This window comes from Phragmites australis, chromosome 4, assembly GCF_958298935.1.
Source record: "Phragmites australis chromosome 4, lpPhrAust1.1, whole genome shotgun sequence".
NCBI lineage: Eukaryota > Viridiplantae > Streptophyta > Magnoliopsida > Poales > Poaceae > Phragmites > Phragmites australis.
The window spans coordinates 28,010,849-28,029,940 of record NC_084924.1 but is presented as its reverse complement, the minus strand read 5'-3'; the positions used below and the strand labels follow the sequence as shown (position 1 = coordinate 28,029,940).

The window sequence follows — 19,092 nt, the reverse complement described above, 5'->3', positions numbered from 1 at the left end:
ACCTAGAAGCTGATAAAGCAGCACATGGCAAAATACACAGCCACCCATCCTGTCTGGGCCCCACCAAATCCAACGGCCACTATCACGACTTCCCATCCTCAAAACCAAACGTTGTCGTCACCATACGAACTTTCACTGACCACGGATCCGCGACACTCCAATCCGCAACCAATCAGAACCCAGCAATCCACGCTGGCGATCCGCGCCAAGAACCTCAAAGCTCTCCTCGCCGTCCGATCGACCGGAAAGAAACACATCCAAAGACAATCCCAGCCGCCCACCCACGCGGACGGGTTATACCACGCGATTGCCGCTCTATAAATAGGAGGCCGCCTCCTGACCCGTACGGTTTTTTTGGCTCTTCTTCCTTGCGCGGCGTCCCCGATTCGAAGCGTGCCAAGAGAGCGAAGCAGCGCGGAGAGGTAAAGCCTCGAGTCCTTTCCCCCCTTCTCCCTTTACGCGGTTTCTGATTCGAGTTGCCGTTGTCGTGGTTCTCGCAATCGCGCGGATTTCGCTCCTTTCGTTACTGAGGTTCGTGGGCTTCGAGGGGTAGCGCGGCGGCGGATACTGTATATTAGGGTTTGCTCGGCTTATCTGCTTCGGTTTGGTTGATGCAATTTCGGTTGGGTTTGGTTCTGATGACTGTATTGTAGCGTCTGTTGGGGTGACTTAGGTGTAGTTGATGTGATTTCGTGCGGAATTGTAGCGTTAATCGGAATTACCTGTGAGTTTAGGGATTTGTTTTAGTGCCTCGCGTTGTGTTTTTGCGGGGAATTGCACTTTTGGTTAGGGCTATAGAGCTAATTTGGTGGATTGGTGATTGTTTTGCCATTTATTTGTAGCTGTTTCTATGTCGGACATTTACTAGTATGATTTTTAGGGCAGTCCGTCATGAAATTTATAATGTATTAATGTCAATTCTCAGATACAATCTGTCCTGTATTGTTGAATTGAGAATATAACGCTTACCCTAGGCGTTTTTGTCAATTAGTTGTTGTTTTTTGCAAGTTGGCCACCGGTGGGTGTTTTCACTGATGGCACCGTTGTAGAGTGTCATTGCAAATATTGGATGTTGGTTATATGCTATTGTGTGTTCCAGTTGTGATAGCTATTGAATTACAAGGATAAATGTTAATTTGTTGGCTATTGAATAATGTCTGATGGTTGTGATGTTGTGGAGTTTACTTTGACAGTCTAGTCTTGATAACGAGAACCCCGTGATTGAACTTGCTGCTAAAAATTCGGTGGTTGAACTTGGACATAGTAGCTTTAATCCTATTTTGGCGTACCGAAAGTTTGCTAGTTGTACTATTGATAGTTAATTGCTTACATGGCAACAATCCTTGATTCATCTGATTTTTAAAACGTTTACATATATGTTTCTGGCTTATATTTATACATGTATTTTTGGGTGAATGTATGAACTCTGTCAATAGTTGTGCTATGTTTCATCTGATTTTTAAAACGTTCACACTTAGTTTTAGGTATATGAACCTACTTGTAGACTTTGCTGAGGCTTTAGCTAATTGTTGTTATATGTGCATGCAGTTTATTCTTGGAGCTTAGGTAGTTGCTCTTAGTTTTTGAAGCTGTTTTGTATTTTACATGGGTTACGGTACTATAGGCTTGAGCTATTGATAGTAGCGTTTTTTATTTATCCCAAGAGATTACCTAACTATTTGTAGGTAAGTTGGTTGTTTGGAAGTCAGTAATGGAAATATCTTTGCATAAATTGCCTGATTGTTCTAATTATTTTTGTTCTACTTGCCCCTGTTTTGTAATGAGCTCTAGAATAATGAAATGGTGATCACGACATGCATGATGGGAATCTATAATAGTACTCTTGGAAAAAATAATTGTATCTTATATCATCAATAGTTTGTTGCACTTTTTGAAATGAACACTTGTTTGAGCCTGTGTTGATATGGAAGCCCTTCTTTACTTATAGCGGTCGTTCCTTTCTTAATGTAGATGGCCCGTACCAAGCAAACCGCTCGCAAGTCCACGGGAGGAAAGGCTCCCAGGAAGCAGCTTGCAACCAAGGTAAGGTTCCTCAGGGTACCATGTCTTTTCCTTCTGTTGCTTAACCTGGATATTGTTTCAAGCTTGAATTGAATTTTTGGCCCCTTGCTCCATTGCTTAATAGGCTGCACGTAAGTCAGCCCCCACCACTGGAGGAGTGAAGAAGCCCCACCGCTACCGCCCTGGAACTGTTGCCCTCCGGTTAGTAACGCAAAATCCTTTGGTTCTCCTCTCCTGTGAAGTCTCTAGTCTTGTGCTGCCTGATTGATTTGTAGTGCTGCAAATGCAATTAAACAGTGAGATCCGCAAGTACCAGAAGAGCACTGAGCTGTTGATCAGGAAGCTGCCCTTCCAGAGGCTTGTTAGGGAAATCGCACAGGACTTCAAGGTAAGCTATCTATCTCTTAATTGATCTCATATCTGAGATTGTGTGTTTGCTGTTTTGATTTCATTGTGATATGAGTGGTTGATTGAAACTCACATTGTTTTGCAGACTGATCTGCGTTTCCAGAGCCATGCAGTGCTTGCCCTCCAGGAGGCTGCTGAGGCATACCTTGTTGGTCTGTTTGAGGACACCAACCTGTGCGCCATCCATGCTAAGCGTGTGACCATCATGCCTAAGGACATTCAGCTCGCCAGGAGGATCCGTGGCGAGAGGGCTTAATCCCCTCAATGGCCGTGACAAATGAAGTGTCATGTCGTAGTAGTCGTTTAATCTGGTGGCTTGTTAAGGACATCTGAGTAGGGTTTATTTTGTGGAATATGTGTTTCTGTTGAACACTATATGATGGTACCTTTGAATTGTCGACCGCTGTCTAGTGACTGCTGGTGCTGCATTGACAGTATGTGACGTTCGTGTGCGTTGTTGCTGCAGACTAGCAGTGTCGTCTTGTTTGCACTGCTTGATTGTGCTTCCTTTCTGCTGATCTGTTAAATGTGAAGTATTCTGTTGCTGTGCGTCTATCCTTTGCGTTTCCTCTGACATGTTAATTTGATACGTGCTATTTCCGGGTCACACTGTGATCTACGTTTTTCCTCTTGACTTGCACCACCTTAAACCAAACGCTATAAACTGGTCGCGCGGCGCCGTCTATCTGGTTTGCAAGTGCTTAAAGAACGGCTGTTGCGTAGCTCGTGCAAGACGGCCATTTCGGCTGTTGAGGTTATTACGTTTACATTGTCACCCTACCCAAGGATCAGATGCCTGAAAATTGATGTTCGGTCGACGGTGTGTGAACGCCGGCGACCCGTTCTGGGTATAAAGGTTTATTGGCGCCGGGATAGAGGGAGGCTACGATGGCGGCAAGATCGGTGGTGGGCTGTGGTGAGGCGCCGTGGGTGGTGGGCATGGTTGGTGGCAGTCGTCGGAGATGACAGGAGGCGGGTGGCACGGGGAGCCCATCACAGCATCTGGGAGGAAGATACACTACTGGATTGAAATCGGACATCTAATGTTCGTTGCCTGAACTTTTATTTTAAGAAACAGGCGCTGGAAGAAACACGCTTGCTTTTTACTACGGGTAGATTCCCTTAAACAAACAGAGAGCACGGAAGCAGAGCAGAGCCACTACCCGGAATCACGAGCCCTGACCAGGGGAGACCCACCGATCCCCACCGTCGAGATGGCGCCGGCGAGGCCTCTGTCTGTGGAGGACGTGCTGCGTGTCAACGGCAGCCGCCGCTTCGCCGCCGCGATGGCGACCGCCTCCCCTTTCGCGTCGCTCGCCGACGCCCTCCTCGCCGCCCGCCGCATCTGGCTTGACGAGGTGGGTCGCCTTCTCGCCTTGGCAGCCTCCTCTCGTCCTCCTCTATCCACCCGCCCCCCCCCCCCCCCTCGCTTCCAGTACTGACACTCGCTGCTCCTGTGTGCACCTGGCTCGCCGAATCGGATCAAGGTGGACGTGAACGGATGGCTCGAGGCCTTCGCCGCGCACCCGGCCATCGGCACCACCTCCCCCTCCGTCTCCAAGTCGGTGGAGTGTCTTCCTCCTCCTCCTGTCAATTCCTCTCTTTAATTTCAGTTCTCTTGCTATTGCTGATCGCCCGTCAGTCACTGTGGCTTTGTGTGAATTTTGTAACTGTTAGTTAGTACTAACTATACAAGACTAGTAAAACAACCTCATGAAAGTAAGCAATTACATGGTATACTCGCGCGTTATGGCGAATTCAAGTGTTAGATGGCTCAAGTGAACTGAATGATTTTTTTGCACTCTACATGACCTGGGACAAACGAAATGACACAGTCACTGTGTTGACAATTTTTATTTGCTTTGTGTTTTAGGTGGAGCAAGGAGGAGCAATCAGCAGCGCTCTCCACAACCACGGATTCAACCGCCCAGGTGCTACATCTGTTTCCACCAAGTTCCCTGCAACTATGATATATTTTTTTAAGAAAAAGGATAACTGGCTGTTTATCCGGGGATGCATATAGCCCTTGTTGTATTATTACATCATCACAATAGGGAAACAAAATGAGATAGTTACTTTGGAGTGGTTATATGACATTATTCGGCACATAACCTATGAATGAATCGTCACCCATTCGTGGCAAAAAGCTCCATAGCCGCTACCTCCAAATTTTGGTAAGCCATTCTGTTCTCTTCCTGTTGGTCCTCTTTTTTAGCAATCCCAAAATCTAAACCAATATGTTCTCCTGAAGAGTGCCTGCAAAAAAGTTTTGTTGTTTTATTGAAAACCATATCATTGTGATATAGCCAAATCACCCAAAATAAAGTAGCTACCCCAACCAAGATCAGTTTCTTTTTATTAGCATCCATGTTACGTAATCAACTACCCATAATATGATTCATGTTCCTTGGCATGGTAATGCCTAAGACAATCTGAATAATCCGCCAAATTGACTTAGCAAAGTAACACTTGAAAAACAAATGTTGGATGCTCTCATTGTGGTTGCAAAAACAGCATTTGAGATTCTCTTTCCAGTTTCTTTTGGCCAAATTATCTTTGGTCAAAATTACTCATCTTGATAGATACCACAAGAAAATCTTAATTTTGAGAGGGAGTTTAAGCTTCCAAAGCCAACGTGACGGAAAGGAAAATGGTCGATAAATCAATCTACTATAGATGGATTGTACTGAAAATTAGCCATTCACATGTAGGCCCCACCGAAATGTATCTGCTCAGTTTGTTAAATGAACATGTATTATCTTTTACACTAACTTATGCCAGCGGATTAATCTGTCACCAACAATAGGTCTACGAAATGAAATATTTTCTTACTATACTATACAGAGAGGGAAATCGCTCACTAAGTGGTTTTATGCCCAACCACGTGTTATTTGAGAATCTTGTTTGTGTTCCATCTTGTATTTGGAAAGAACCCAATTTAAGAAATCCCCCCTTAACTTTCATCAACCTAGACCAGAAATGAGAGTTTCGTAACTTTCTTTCTACTTGGGGGAGAGCTTTGCAACCAAGGTATTTATTCCTTAGTAGACGTTATCAAACCCCATCCTCGTTTAGTAATTTAAACAACCACTTACTAAGGAGGCAAATGTTTTTGATCTTGAGATTAGTGATGCCTAATCCACCTTGACCATGGGGCTGGTAGAGGATATCCTATCTAGCAAGTATGTATTATGATATATGACCTACAGACTTAATTTTGTTTCTCCACCTGCTGTAGGAGTTGGAAGAGTGGAATGCCAGGTACAGGGAGAAGTTTGGGTTCGTGTTCATGATATGCGCATCTGGGAGGACTGCACCTGAGGTCTTAGCTGAGCTTAAGGTCTGCATATGTTGATATTTCAGATCCCAGTGTTTGTTTTCCACAATTGATATTAGTGCGTCAGATTTGTACTTCTGGAAGGGCTTGAAAGTTACACACAATTATGTTTGGATCTTTGCTATAGACCTCCCCTTCGAGTAGTGAGGTGTTGTATTCTCTGGAATACCAGCAAAGTTAAAACTCCAAATATTGTTGTTTAGGGAACGATAATATGACTATTTCTCCACACATCTGTAATCTCATTATTGAAAATTACCCCCACCCCCATGAAACTAGAGCCTGATTATCAAAACTAAAAACTTGGATGGTGTTTATGCTGCTTTTGACTCTGTCGGGATACATATTTTTTATCATCACCTCCTTGGTACACTGCATTGTGTAAGCTATAACTTGCTTCATAACTGAAACATTAACTTAAAGATTGAATGCTGTTTTTCTTTCTGTCATTGTAACGGCCTTGATATTATCCTGCTGCTATTTCAGAGGCGTTACGCGAATAGGCCAATTGTTGAACTTGAAGCTGCAGCACAGGAAGAACTGAAGATAACTGAACTGCGTCTTGCAAAGCTTTTCTCATCAGAGCCTACTGTTTCCTTTACTACAATTGAAGGCCCCACCATCCAATCTGATAAAGCAGCAGGTATCAATTCCATTCTATCTGTTTGTAGGTTCTTTTATACGAAAATGTCTGCTTTTTTTACTTAGATGTTTGAGAATTTTGTTGTATCTATCCTATATCTGTACGCAAGCTATCTTGTGCTCACATGTTCACACTTTGCTTACAGTAGTATAGACAGCATTCTATCTGTTCAGTTCTACCATGTCTGGAAGTTCTGTTGTTTCATTCACATTGTGTACATTTAAATTAGTTGTTGAGTGAGCAGCTGGACTTGGCATTTGTCTTTTTCTCCATATAGCAGTCTTATTTGTATGGCATAGGCCCTTTTGTGATCTTGATTATGATATTTTGGCTAACACAGTCACACCTAGTAGGATTGGTGTATCAGTATATCTGATTTGCAAACACACAGTACGGTCAAAAATACATTTTGCAAAATACTGTCTAATGCTAAAATTGAATATATGCTTGGAGTTAGTATATGCAAAGCTTTTCTTATTGTTATGTTTTTTGTTAATTGAAATAATCTGATTGAATTTTCTCTTAATAAATAGAAACATATGAAAACATAATGCAACTATGAGAGCTAAATTTTACCTTACAAGAACTAAAATAGTTTACAACGATTTATAAACTAATGAGCTAGTGCTGTTGAATGGGCTTGTGCTGGAGACGATTGGGCATCAATTTTCATCTAGTTTGCAGTTGAACTGTCCTTAATCACTCTATAGTTTCATTATCGTCCTCATTGTTTCATGTACTGTGCTAGCATAATGATAGTTATTTTGCATGTGTGTAATTTGGGTTATTCTGCTTTCTTATCATCTAAATGTTCAAAAGATCGCATGCGGATTATTGGAGCACATCTTGGAGCTCTCCCCCAGCCTTCTGCCAATAAAGCTCCTGAAATTACAGGTAGCTCCAACCGGACTCGGCCGCCCATTACAACCCATGTATTGGATGTTGCTCGTGGATCGCCTGCATCTGGAATCGAAGTTCACCTGGAGATGTGGAAGGATGTTTCAGCTCCTCCGTCATTCAGCAACAAATATCTCAATGGATGGGCAACTCTAGGCTCCTCGGTTACAAACAAGGATGGCCGCAGCGGTCAGGTGATGGACATTGTGGACAACGTTGCTCCTGGTTTCTACCGCATAAGCTTCAATACCGGCAAGTATGCACCTGCAGGGTTCTTCCCTTATGTCAGCATCATATTTGAGATCAAAGAGAACCAGACGGCCGAGCATTTCCATGTTCCCCTCTTGTATTCCCCTTTCTCGTTCACCACTTACCGTGGTAGCTAAGTTGTCAATTACGTGTAATTACCTCAGTTTATTCATTATGGAAAAAAGTTATCTCAGTTTGTTGGGATGTTTAAGAACTACTATGTAAATTTGACACTTCCGTTATGATGAATAATTTCGTTCCATGTACCGCAAGCTTGGTTTTAATCGAGAGGTATTGTTGCTGCGTGCCTGTGATCAGATATCTAGCATTGTCAATCGTTGCAGTCCTGGACAACCTCGCCACCGATGGACTCGCGCCTCCTACGCGTCCATGCCAGCGTGGGGGGCATGTGCTCCCTGATCGAGTCGCGTGTCCGTCCTGAACGCACTTGACGAGGGCAACCGAGATTTGAAACATAAACTTGAACCATGGACGTAATCGTGTTAGCGATACACACACACTGTCATCTTGGGTCAGTAGGTATTTCTATCTGACTATCTTTGCAGGTGCATGAAATCAGGCACAGAAGTCGATTATTTTTTTAACACGACCAATGAATTGTTCCCTTCCGACTAAATGAATTCCTTCATTGTTAAGCAAGCACAGAGGCTCTGCACCGGTGGTGACCGATCGTTCCCTGGCCTGGCATCCATGGGAGAAGCTAGCGTGGCAAGCGACGGCGGCGATGTGCCCATGCTCCCGGACGACGTGCTCCGCGAGATCCTCGTCTGCCCTGCAATGGAACATTAGTGCAACTTTAAAATTTTGAGATTTTTTTAATCTTAGTTCAGTTTAGCTTGAGTGACGCACGTAAGTATCGAGAGAGGAGTTTGGATATGGTGATGTAGCATGAGCCAGCACTTGGTAGTTTGGAAATTATACTGATAGTGTGTCAGTACATATTCTGAGAATCAATGACGATCTCAAACTAAGGATTTTATAGTTATATTATTTAAGATAACAACTGATGACACATCATAATAACAATTCCAATAGTATCTCAAGGTGGGTTTATCTAATATTATATTTTCCAACATAAATATCCACATTATTGATATGATATTTTTATACCTATGATCCATAAAATACAATCATCAATCAATACATGTGTTGAGTTAGCACTTGGTAGTTTGGAAATTACACCTATAGTATGTCACTATACATTCTGAGAATTAATGATGATCTCAAGTCTAAGAATCTTGTAGTTACATCATTTGCGATAACAACTGATGGTATATCATAATAACAATCCCAACAGTATCTCAAGGTGAACTTATCCAATGTTATATTCTCTAACATAAATATCCACATTATTGATATGGTATCTCTATACCTATGATCCATGAAATATGATAATCAATTAATACATGTGTTGATGTTATGTATCATCACAATGATATGCGATCAGGGATCGACTAAGAATAACGTCACAATATAAACAAAGAGTTTTATGAGCAAGTCACATACTTGCCAATCAAAATAAATGACCGTCATTCTTGGAATAACATATTATTCAGAAGTACATAAACATAGACATGCGATACGATCATCTCTATGATTGCCTCTAGGGCATATCACCTTCACATACGGGGACTGGTAGTGTGGTTTGGCATTCTAAACTGCATAATTACGGACAACGAGACTCAGTTTGTCAGTAGCGCTTTTTAAAGACTACTATGAAGAGATCACGAACAAAGTATGATACACGTTGGTGGCACGCCCATAAAGCAATGGTCAGATTGAAAGGGCAAATGAGATGATATTGCAAAGGGTCAAAACTCGAGTCTTCAATCGGCTTCAGAGCTATTTGAGATGTTGGGTGGATGAACTCCCTATAGTACTTTGGTCGCTGCGAACGACCAAAACTCTATTCTTCCTGGTTTTTGGGGCTGAAGCAATGCTCCCCTCTGAGATCACCCTCTAGTCTCCTAGAGTAACCAACTACTCGGACGAAGATCATATGGCTTGACAAGAAGATGACATAAACCTAATCGAAGAGTTCCACGATCGTGCTCTAATTTGAGCTATCTGATGCCAGCAAAGTCTAAGGTGTTATCATGACCGCAGGGTGTGGAAGCAAACCCTGGTTGTAGGCAACCTTATTCTAAGGAAAATTCAGAATAAGGTAGGCCGGAACAAGCTCTCTCGCAAGTGGGAAGGAACCTACACAGTGGTTGAGGTTACCCGACTTGGTGCGGTCAAACTGGCCATTGAGGATGGCTGAGAATTACACAATTCATGGAACAAAAACCAGTGGCGTAAGTTCTATGTGTAAGGCTGCTCGAGCGTGAGCCCTTTTTTTTCTTTCTATTTTACAGGATCTCTCAGACAAGAGCGGACTACCCTCGGCTGGTAAGTCTTTCCGATTCAAAGGTTACACGGCCTATTTGGTAGCCCTTCTGCCAACCAGACGATCAGGGGCTAGAGTAATGTTGGATATGTGTTCCTTTTTATGCTCATAGATTATTGTACACTCCTGGATTATTTTGCCTATTCGCGCATATTGTGGGTATTAAGTTGCTTGGGGGGGGGGGCAAGAAAATTACTGCTCGCGCAATGTTAGAAATGTGTGCGGCTGAAGGAAAATGGCCAAGAGGTCTCAAGTCCCAATTTGGGTAGAGCACTAGTTGCCACCGAATGACTTATCGTGCTAAAAGCTGTCCTAGGCACCACAAACCTAACTAGCAAGCGGTACGAAAAACCTTGACCCCCTAGGAGTAACAAGCAATTAGAGCATACTCACCACATGAGCGTAGGGAAATTCTATTTAGGAGCAAGTCCTTAGGTTACAAAATAACCACCTAGGTAACACTCGGGGCCTGGTTCTAACAATTTGTGCAGTGTCCCTAGGAACCAAAGACGCTTCTCAATGGTTCGAACTGGATGGTCCAAAGAAGAGAGTGAGCTGCGAATAAAAATGAGTCAGGAAGGTCATGAAACTCCATCGTGGTCTTCTGGGCACTAGTGAAGCCTTCGGAGACTGCTGGAGCAAGGTCGAGGTCAGGGAAATGCTTGCTAACACAGGCAAGAGCAAGGTAGGTGTTGTAGACTTCGACCTAAAAAGGTGGTCGCCAATGGTCTGGTAAAGCCTCTGCTCGAGTTCACCTGCCTCCTCGGAGACCACTAGAGCCAGTCGATATGACCAGTCATGGTGCTCCTGGGAGTTGGACGAACTTGAATGTCAACGGACCGAAGCAACGAGTCAAAGGGAGAAAATATCTGACTAAGACAATCATAGAAATACACCTGCCACTAGTCATTTTCCCTCGTCATCTGCTCCAAGTCCCTTTGCACCACCAACGGCTCCTCCCGGTAAGCTGGTCGAAGAAACAGGTCACAAAACACGCTGGAGTCAGTTGGTTGAGTCTTACTTGGCTATCCTAAGACTACATGTGGCTTAGTCTGTGGCAAGTACAGTGCACCTCAAAGATCGCTCTGCAGGGTCTCTCTCTCTCAACCATGAACATAAGTTCACACTCGGCCACTGCTTCTCGATTGTGTTGGTCGATAGAGTCGTCGATGGAGGTGGTCGGGGGCACGGAGGGAGCAGGAGGGCCCGTCAACACAAGAGCTCTACGACCACAGTGGTGACACAAGCCCATTAAATTAATGAAAAACTTCATTCAAACATTATACAAGCCTAAGTTACAGGGTGCAATTTACTCTTTAGTGGTCACCACCTGGAAGAGAGACCCTACATACTCCACTGGCCCTTGGCAATTTGCCTGCAACCTCGCCTCAGCTTCAGAACCAATGGTCACAACCCCCTTCCCAACAACCTTGAGGTTGAAGTTGGGGTCACAACAGTGGTAGTGCTAGAGAACATACTCTGTTGAGGCTTTCAACGCCTTCGCTATGTCCTCCGTGGTTCTCCCTGCCAGGATGCCCAAGAGCTGGGTGAACTTCTCTGCCAAGACGCTGATGGCATAGGCCCAGCCCTGCGCAGTTTCTTCCTTTGGCCTAGAGACTTCCAGCCCAACGCTCCTTAGGGGTTGTCGAATTGCCAAGAAGGCGTCCTTGAGAAAACTGTGGGTCATCCTTTTATCCTCCAACTGCTTGAAGCTTTGGGCGATGAGCGTGACCTTCTCCTGCTGAAGCGCACACCTCACCTCCTTCTCATCGATCACCAGTTTCTCTAGCTCAGCACATCTACGGTCTACCACCTCTTTCTTTGTGATCAGTTTGTTGATCGAGGCGGAGAGGTGAAAGGACAATGATGTCGCCTAGAGGGGGGGGGGGGGGTGAATAGGCGTTTTTACAAAAATTCGCCCCCTTTTACCGTTGGCCTAAACTTGCAGCGGAATATAAACTAGCTGATTTTTCACAAGTGAAAAACCTAAATATGCTAGGCTCAACTAGTGCACAAACACCCTAAATAAGTGTGGAAATTACAATCCTAAGGTGACAAAAATTATTCAATTCTAGCAAGAGATATGCAATAAAACTTAAATTGAAAAAGGCTGAAAATACTGTTCATATGCCTGAAATTACTGTTTACCAGATACTCCGGTGAAGACAGGAGTCTCCGGGGTGTACAGGTCCGGAAACTCCGGTAAAGTCTGGATTCTCCGGATTCTGTACAGAACTGAGCCCGAAACTGAATATAAAGGATGGGTAGAGAGTTCTAGCTCAAACCAAGTGATGTCGTGTGTTCTCGGAGATGATTCCAAGTAGATCCACAGAGAACCTACACTCAAATACACACAAACAAGTAGATCGGGCAATATGCACAAAGATTTGAGCAAGAACTCAAAAGTAAAGAAACAAGAGAGGAGACACAAGATTTGTTTCCCGAAGTTCGGATTCACCACGGTGAATCCTACGTCTCCGTTGAGGAAGCTCCAACGAGCCTGGTCTCTTTCAACCGCTTTCCTCGATCCAGTCTTGATTTCTTCCCTTGCGGAGGCGAAATCGAGCCCTTCACAAACTCTCCCGTGGCTCACCACAAGCACGGGAGCTCACCGGCGACACCTAGCCGGCTAGGAGGCTTCACCTCCAAGAGTAACAAACGCTTCGAGAACTTCTTGTCAAGAACTCAAGTGCTTAAGATTGGATTTTAGCTCATATGCACTCAATCTCCCAATCTCACAACCCAACTGTCTTTTCTTCTCAAATCACACACTAGATTGGAGTGGAAAGGAGTTCTTTTGGCTCTAGAGGATGTTCTTTTCATGCCCTTGTAGCAGCCCCAAAGGATGGGGTGAGTGGGGTATAAATAGCCCACTCCAAAGAACTAGCCGTTACTGTTCTGACACGCCTACCCCGGAGTATCCGGTCCCAATTCCAAAAATGGCGTCAGAATGGTCACAGAATGTGTCAGAATTAGCCGTTACACTCTTTTCTGGACTTTTACCGGAGTATCCGGCCTACACCGGAGTCTCCGGTCGGCACTTAACACAGAAAACAGTCCCGGAGACTTCCCGGAGTCTCCGGCCACTCCAGGTACCGGAGTATCCGGACTTCACCGGAGTCTCCGGCCTTTCCAAGTACCGGAGTATCCGGCCTACACCGGAGTCTTCGGCCACAGCACAGCTGACCTCCGAAAAACGGCGATAACTTTTGATCTCGAAGTCCGATTTCGACGATTTTGGACTCTATGGAAAGCTTATTCAGAGGGCTACACATCCCAACTGAATTCATGACCTAAAACACATAGGATAAAATTAGGAACACTCCAAAACCTATTTTGGACACTTCCGCACTTTCCGCTCTGGACTCTTAACAATAAACTCTCACTTTGGGTTTGGTTGGGAACTCTTGAGCACTGAGACATGACAATTAGCTCATGTTGCATCCCTCTTAATAGTGCGGCATACCTATACTCAAATTCAAAGATAAAACTCGTTTGAACCACTTTGAGCATTTGAAAACTTTCAAGTATCGCTTCTTTTTCTTTCAAACCTTGAGGGTTGCCAACTTCCATATATTCTTCACTCCATCTCTTCTTGATTCTTCATATGATTGATGTGAATCATCCATAGCTTCCTATAGCCTCGCATGGTCCATCGGCGCAAAGCCTTCACTCGCTCTTCACCACCGCCTTGGTCCTTCGGCGCCAAGCCATTTGCTTGCCCTTCACCACGGATGGTCCATCGCAGCTGAGTCTTGCTTGCCCTTCACCGTCTTGCCATAGAAAACCACTTTGTATTCGACATCTTCAAGGAATTCACTTTTTCATATATGGAGTCCACTCTTGTTCTTCACTCTTGGCATATATGATTTCAATTCAACTCATGCCTTCTTATGGATCCTAACCCCAACTCACTCTCAAGCACAAAACACATGGGTTAGTCCATAAAACCTAAATGACAACATTTATACCTTAAGTTACTCTATCTCCACAAGTAACTTATTAGCCTTCATGCATATTGTCAATCTTCATATAGAACCTAACCCCACTCATTCTTAAACACATAGCACACGGGTTAGTCCATAAAACTCTATTAACAAATCATATCTTTAGTTACTTGATCTTCACAAGCAACTTAGCCTTCAAGCTTATTGCTAATCTTATTGAGCTTCTTCTTCTTCTTATGAGCATCACTAAAATTTTAATGACTTTTGATGCAATTCTTTGAACTCATGGCATTTCTCAAAGAATCCATGCTTCATCATTTATGCATCTCCTATGAAATAACCTAATAGCAATTCTCAATATGATTGTTAATCCATAGGCATCGTCATCACTTACCCGAGCATCACCTAGAGCTCATGCATCTTGATGCATTTTCAATCTCCCCATTTACCTAGAGCTCATACATATTTCTCATCCATGCATCACCTATGAAACAACCTACTAACAAACTCAACATCATTGTTAGTCCATAGGTATTATCATTAATTACCAAAACCACACATAGGGGCTAGATGCACTTTCAAGAGGCTAGCAACCAGGGGGAGCAAGTTAGAGGTAGGAGTTGGAAGTTGTGGAGGCCACGGCAAGCAACCCCGGTGGTGGAGTCGTGGGTGTCCCGAGGGTTGAGGCGTCCAACTGGGGCGGTAGAGGAGTTGCGGACGGTGTTGTTCAAGGGGTCAAGGACTTGCTATGACAGCAAATTGCGGAGTCAAGGAAAGAACACGAAGTGTCTATGCCTAACTGGAGAGCTTACTGCAAGGTTGGAGTGGTGAGCACAACGTGCATCCTCGAGAAGCCATTGAGAATAGGCGGAGGGGAGGTCGGCGTCCCATGGGCGCATTTGGACACTTCTGGGGAAGTCGGATCAGCCGTCGACCTCTACCCCCCTTGCCCGGAGGCTTGACGAACATCTGCCTAGGTGCCCCTAGCTGGTTCGGTGTGAGACTGGTCGCTTCTATGCTGACCAGTACTATCACAGAACCTTCACCCATGGTCGGTGGTCGACTTTGAGCAACCTGGTTGTCGCCGCGACCAGATGGGTCTGTACCACAACCAGGTTGGTTATTGGCAAGGCAAGCATTAGGCGAGGCAATGGTTGATTGGGTACTAGGGTGGGTGTCTCGATGAGCCTCTCTCTTTGAGGCAGCCTTGGAGACCTCTAGGACCTCATCGATATCGGGCGTAGGCCATCGATCTCAGGAAGACCCTGCAATGATGCAAATTATGAAACCCTAACCCAGGAGAAGGCTTCCGGGCAGGAAGCTCTTTTCGATGAAGGAAGATCACACAGCGGAGGGGCGCCAGTCGGAGGACCGTCTTTTCTCGGAGCAGCTGACATTAGGTTTCAGATCCACGAGTCGATAGCCTCGCCAGTAAGGTCTGGATAAAAGGAGAGTCTGTAATAAGTTTATCCAATTCATAAGAAAATACATAGGACATAAGACTATTATCCTATGAGAAGCCTGAACTTGGATAAATCCCCGCATTCTTGTGTCCATCTAACCCCACCACAAAGAAACATCGATCAACGTGTCAGTTAACCTGTACACTCCGGATTCATTTTCAGGGATCATGCCCCAACAACGAGTGACGTGAGAGAGGCTGGATGCATGGAGTAATGACTGAGGGGAAGGGTGGCACATGGAAGGGTGTCGGGGTTCAAGGAGGAGGCTGGCGGGGAGGGGGGGGGGGGGGGGTTGGCATCAGGGTGGACGGCAATGGCATTGGGTAGGAGGGGCAGAGGAGGAGATGGCGATAGCGGATCCGGCCTTGGGTGGTGGCAGTGACGTGTGGGTGGCATGAGGTAGAGGAGTGATGGTGGCAGATCGGCATGAGGGAGTGGAGCCATGGGAGGAGGAGGCTATTGAGGATGTGCAAGTGGCGACCAGGTCGTGGGGTGGGTGGGGCGCAGGACAAACATATAAGACTGTTTTCTTCGGTTTTGTATTACGTGGGACAGTAGGAGGCTGTTTTTTTTTGAATTTTTATTAGGGGAGGGGTGGGAACGGGAGGTGGCATAAAGAAACTCATGTTTTATACATAGACGAGGGGGAGAGAGAGGGGTAATGTAGATCCCGTCTGGAGGCAGGAAAACAGCTCGGTTCGAGATTCGTGGATAGAATTGGCGTAGGATTGGTGGATGCAGTTTTCTCTTATTTTATCTGCTAGGAGGAGAGTTACGGTTTTTATCTGGTTTTTTATTAAGTTGAGTTGGGAATATGAGGTGAGAAGAGGTGGTGATGAATGAATAACATCGCTTTATGTAGTAGAGAAATTTAAGCTCTTGGTCCTCGTCATACCCACGCCGCTTTGTGATGCACGCAACTCGTCTCATTCTCTGAACGTCTTGGCCCTCTTTCTTCATGAGCCGTGCTGGTGCTGCAGTGCGCCCCAAAAGCAAGCTTCCATGGCCCGATGGGACAACACGCGGCAGCCTGAAAACCTCGTCGCGTGGCATGGTATTGGTTGCCGCCGCCGCCGCATGGCCTGCACGGACAACCGCGACTGGTGGGGTGGGTACGGCACGAACCGCGAGGGAAAACACCCCTGCTACGCACGGTACTGCATGTGCATGCAGATCCAGGAGCAGGGCCTTGACTTCGACGCATCTTCCGCACATGTCCAACACAATGTCAAACACAAGACGCTCGTCATGATCGTACTACTCATATTCTATGGTTGGGTTGACCTCAAATGGGAGCTTTGACTCCTACTCGTTCCCGCGTCACTCCTCGCACGTCTCCAGCTCTCCTCCACCCCTCCATATTTTTGTCTCTCGTCACCGTCACGGGCACACCGCCCCACTTCCCCCCCCTCACCCGTGCACCACCCCCACCAAAACGTCCATGGCGCCCGCGCCGCCGACCACCACGTGGCCGCTCCACCGCTGCACGTTCCTCCAGCCACTGGTTCTTGTGCTGGCGATTGTCCGGCCGGTCTCTTCTCAGCTGTTCACGCCGCCGCCAGGCGACACGTTCTCAAGGGCGTTCTCGCCGCCTGCCGACGGTGGTGGTGGCGGCGGCAATATTAGCATTACCACTTTTCTCCTCTTCGTCGGTCTCATCATCGCGCTCTTCCTGCTGGGCTTCTTCTCGGCCTACCTCCGCCGCTGCGCCGACGCCGCCACAGGCGCGCACCGCGGAGGGGCCGCCCTGAACGCCAACGATGCCGCGTTCGTGTCGGCTGCGAACGGCGGCATGAGGCGCGCGGGGCTCGACGCCGCGGCGATGGAGGCGCTGCCGGTGCTCACTTACGCGACGGCGAGGGAGGTCAAGACCGGCTGCGGGGCGCTCGAGTGCGCGGTCTGCCTCGCCGAGTTCGACGACGGCGGCGAGAAGCTCCGCCTCCTCCCCGGCTGCTACCACGTGTTCCACGCCGCGTGCATCGACATGTGGCTGGCCGCGCATGTGACCTGCCCCGTCTGCCGCGCCGACCTCTCCGATCCGGCCGTTGCGGATGCCGGCCACGTCCTGGCCGCTGACCTCGCTGCCCAGGCAGAAACGCCAAACCACGCGGTGGTCAACGTCGACACATCGGAGGCAACGCCAGGACAAGACTGCACGTCGTCGGACCAGCACTCAGAGACGGCCGAGGAGCGGGTGGACCGGTACACGCTGCGGCTGCCGGAGAGGCTGAAAAGGGAGATCGTGGAGGCGAAGCGGCACCGCAGGGCGGTGAGCGCGGTGACCTTGGCTGCGAGCGCGTCGAATGGGAGTTGGACATCTGAGGCGCTACGGACAATGTCGGCCGCGCGCCCGAGCCGGCGGTGGTCAGGGCTCTTCCGGACGCTGTCTGGGTCGCGAAAGAGCGAGCCGGAGGGTCATCGGAGGGTGGTGCCATTGCATACCCGCGCCACCGGGGCGAGCGACGGCGATGGGGAGGTGGAGATTGTGGTTGTGCAGGACGACCTGGGGAGACACATGGAGAAGTACTACTCGCACAACCTCACGTTCGCGGGGTTCATCATGGACGGCGACGTCGCGGCCAGCGACTGGAACCCGGAGGTCTTCCAGGTCTCGACAGCCGTTCCGGCCGCCACGCCGGCGTAACAGCGGTGAAGTGAAGCCAAGAAAATGCAATTGATTTTGCTTGTTTTGAGTTTCTTTTCCTAGCATTGTTGGTTTCAGCGATCCTTCAGAGGTATACAGATTGTAGCTGTATGATGAATTCGACAGGAACTGTACATTTAGAGTTAGTTCTCGGTGGAAGAGCTCTTTGCACATATAACTAGGCTTCTGAGTAACAGTTAAAAGATGACTGAGCTCAGAGCCTCATGGAAGGAAAAATAAGTGGCATGACAAAAAAGACAAAGAATTTGATGATTCGCTCTCATTCTTTTTCAAAAGAAGTAGGGTGATAATCTTCTGACTTGTAATCTTGATCAGAGTCTCCATTGTAGTTCATGCATCATCATCAACAAAGATGTACTACTACGGTACTACCTGAAGCATATGACTTTCTGTCCCATGTACTAGACTACCTAGCAGGAGTGCATGCACCAGGTCTTATGTGAAAAAAGGGTTTGCTTACATTTCCCTAGTAAAGTAGCACAAGAGCACAATCATAAGTAACAGATCCATCTTTGAAGCCAGCAGTACTAAGATTCAGAAATCAGAACACAAGTGTCCTTAACATGGTAGAGCAATTACCATGAGACTGACACCAAAATTATGTATGGAAGTCAAAGAATAAACTGGGACTAGCTAAGTAGTATAGCAGTATAGGTCTAGGTAAACATGCTGCTGTTATGCAGCTAATGCGCAATTAATTTGACTTTTTGCAGTCTAAGAGTAGATTCATTTCCCCAATAAGATGGCAAAAAAGAAGGCCTCGCAAACTTACAATGCAAGTTTCATACTTTATGATGCAAGCTACAGATACAAATTAAAGAATTTCGTTTGTAACCATACCGGCAGAGACTTGTTCATATATATTATGATGCATCTAATATTGTGTGTAAAATTCTTATAGAAATAGTGATGCATAGACACAACTAAGCTGTTGCGTAGCCTAGAGTTGAAGACGTACAGTAGCCTCGGAGGAATTAGGAGGAAGACAACTAATGAACTAAATAGTTGCTAGGTATTTAGCTTCTGAAGCACCCGGAAACCTGCAATATAA

At 46.3% G+C, this 19,092-nt stretch overlaps 3 protein-coding genes across 4 annotated transcripts; all 3 read left to right on the top strand.

Annotated features, from left to right (window-relative positions):
- The first annotated feature begins 306 nt into the window (after positions 1–306).
- LOC133915991 (histone H3.3) lies at positions 307–2,985 on the top strand. The gene is made up of 5 exons (XM_062359451.1): positions 307–422; positions 1,972–2,043; positions 2,147–2,223; positions 2,320–2,410; positions 2,516–2,985. Exons 2-5 carry the CDS (start codon positions 1,972–1,974, stop codon positions 2,684–2,686), a joined length of 411 nt encoding a protein of 136 aa, XP_062215435.1. The 5' UTR covers positions 307–422; the 3' UTR covers positions 2,687–2,985.
- A 403-nt stretch (positions 2,986–3,388) lies between these two features.
- LOC133915992 (uric acid degradation bifunctional protein TTL) lies at positions 3,389–7,828 on the top strand. 2 transcript variants are annotated; one of them, XM_062359452.1, is made up of 6 exons: positions 3,389–3,788; positions 3,918–3,991; positions 4,304–4,361; positions 5,669–5,770; positions 6,254–6,410; positions 7,230–7,828. In XM_062359452.1, exons 1-6 carry the CDS (start codon positions 3,645–3,647, stop codon positions 7,691–7,693), a joined length of 999 nt encoding a protein of 332 aa, XP_062215436.1. In that variant the 5' UTR covers positions 3,389–3,644; the 3' UTR covers positions 7,694–7,828. The 2 variants fall into 2 exon arrangements, with proteins under 2 accessions (XP_062215436.1, XP_062215437.1); XM_062359453.1 differs by having other exon boundaries at positions 3,390–3,788; positions 7,305–7,828.
- Positions 7,829–16,817: 8,989 nt separating this feature from the next.
- Positions 16,818–18,031, top strand: LOC133914703 (E3 ubiquitin-protein ligase Os03g0188200-like). Its single transcript, XM_062357753.1, has one exon. The coding sequence runs from the start codon at positions 16,818–16,820 to the stop codon at positions 18,018–18,020; it is 1,203 nt and encodes a 400-aa protein (XP_062213737.1). The 3' UTR covers positions 18,021–18,031.
- Positions 18,032–19,092: the final 1,061 nt, after the last annotated feature.

Bases quoted from the DNA above. Each gene is read 5' to 3' on its own strand.
- LOC133915991 (XM_062359451.1), top strand. From the start codon at position 1,972: ATGGCCCGTACCAAGCAAACCGCTCGCAAGTCCACGGGAGGAAAGGCT. The intron at 2,044-2,146 runs GTAAGGTTCCTC...ATTGCTTAATAG, and splicing joins GGAAGCAGCTTGCAACCAAG to GCTGCACGTAAGTCAGCCCC. The intron at 2,411-2,515 runs GTAAGCTATCTA...ATTGTTTTGCAG, and splicing joins AAATCGCACAGGACTTCAAG to ACTGATCTGCGTTTCCAGAG.
- LOC133914703 (XM_062357753.1), top strand. From the start codon at position 16,818: ATGGCGCCCGCGCCGCCGACCACCACGTGGCCGCTCCACCGCTGCACG.
- LOC133915992 (XM_062359452.1), top strand. From the start codon at position 3,645: ATGGCGCCGGCGAGGCCTCTGTCTGTGGAGGACGTGCTGCGTGTCAAC. The intron at 4,362-5,668 runs GTGCTACATCTG...CACCTGCTGTAG, and splicing joins CCACGGATTCAACCGCCCAG to GAGTTGGAAGAGTGGAATGC. The intron at 6,411-7,229 runs GTATCAATTCCA...AATGTTCAAAAG, and splicing joins CCAATCTGATAAAGCAGCAG to ATCGCATGCGGATTATTGGA.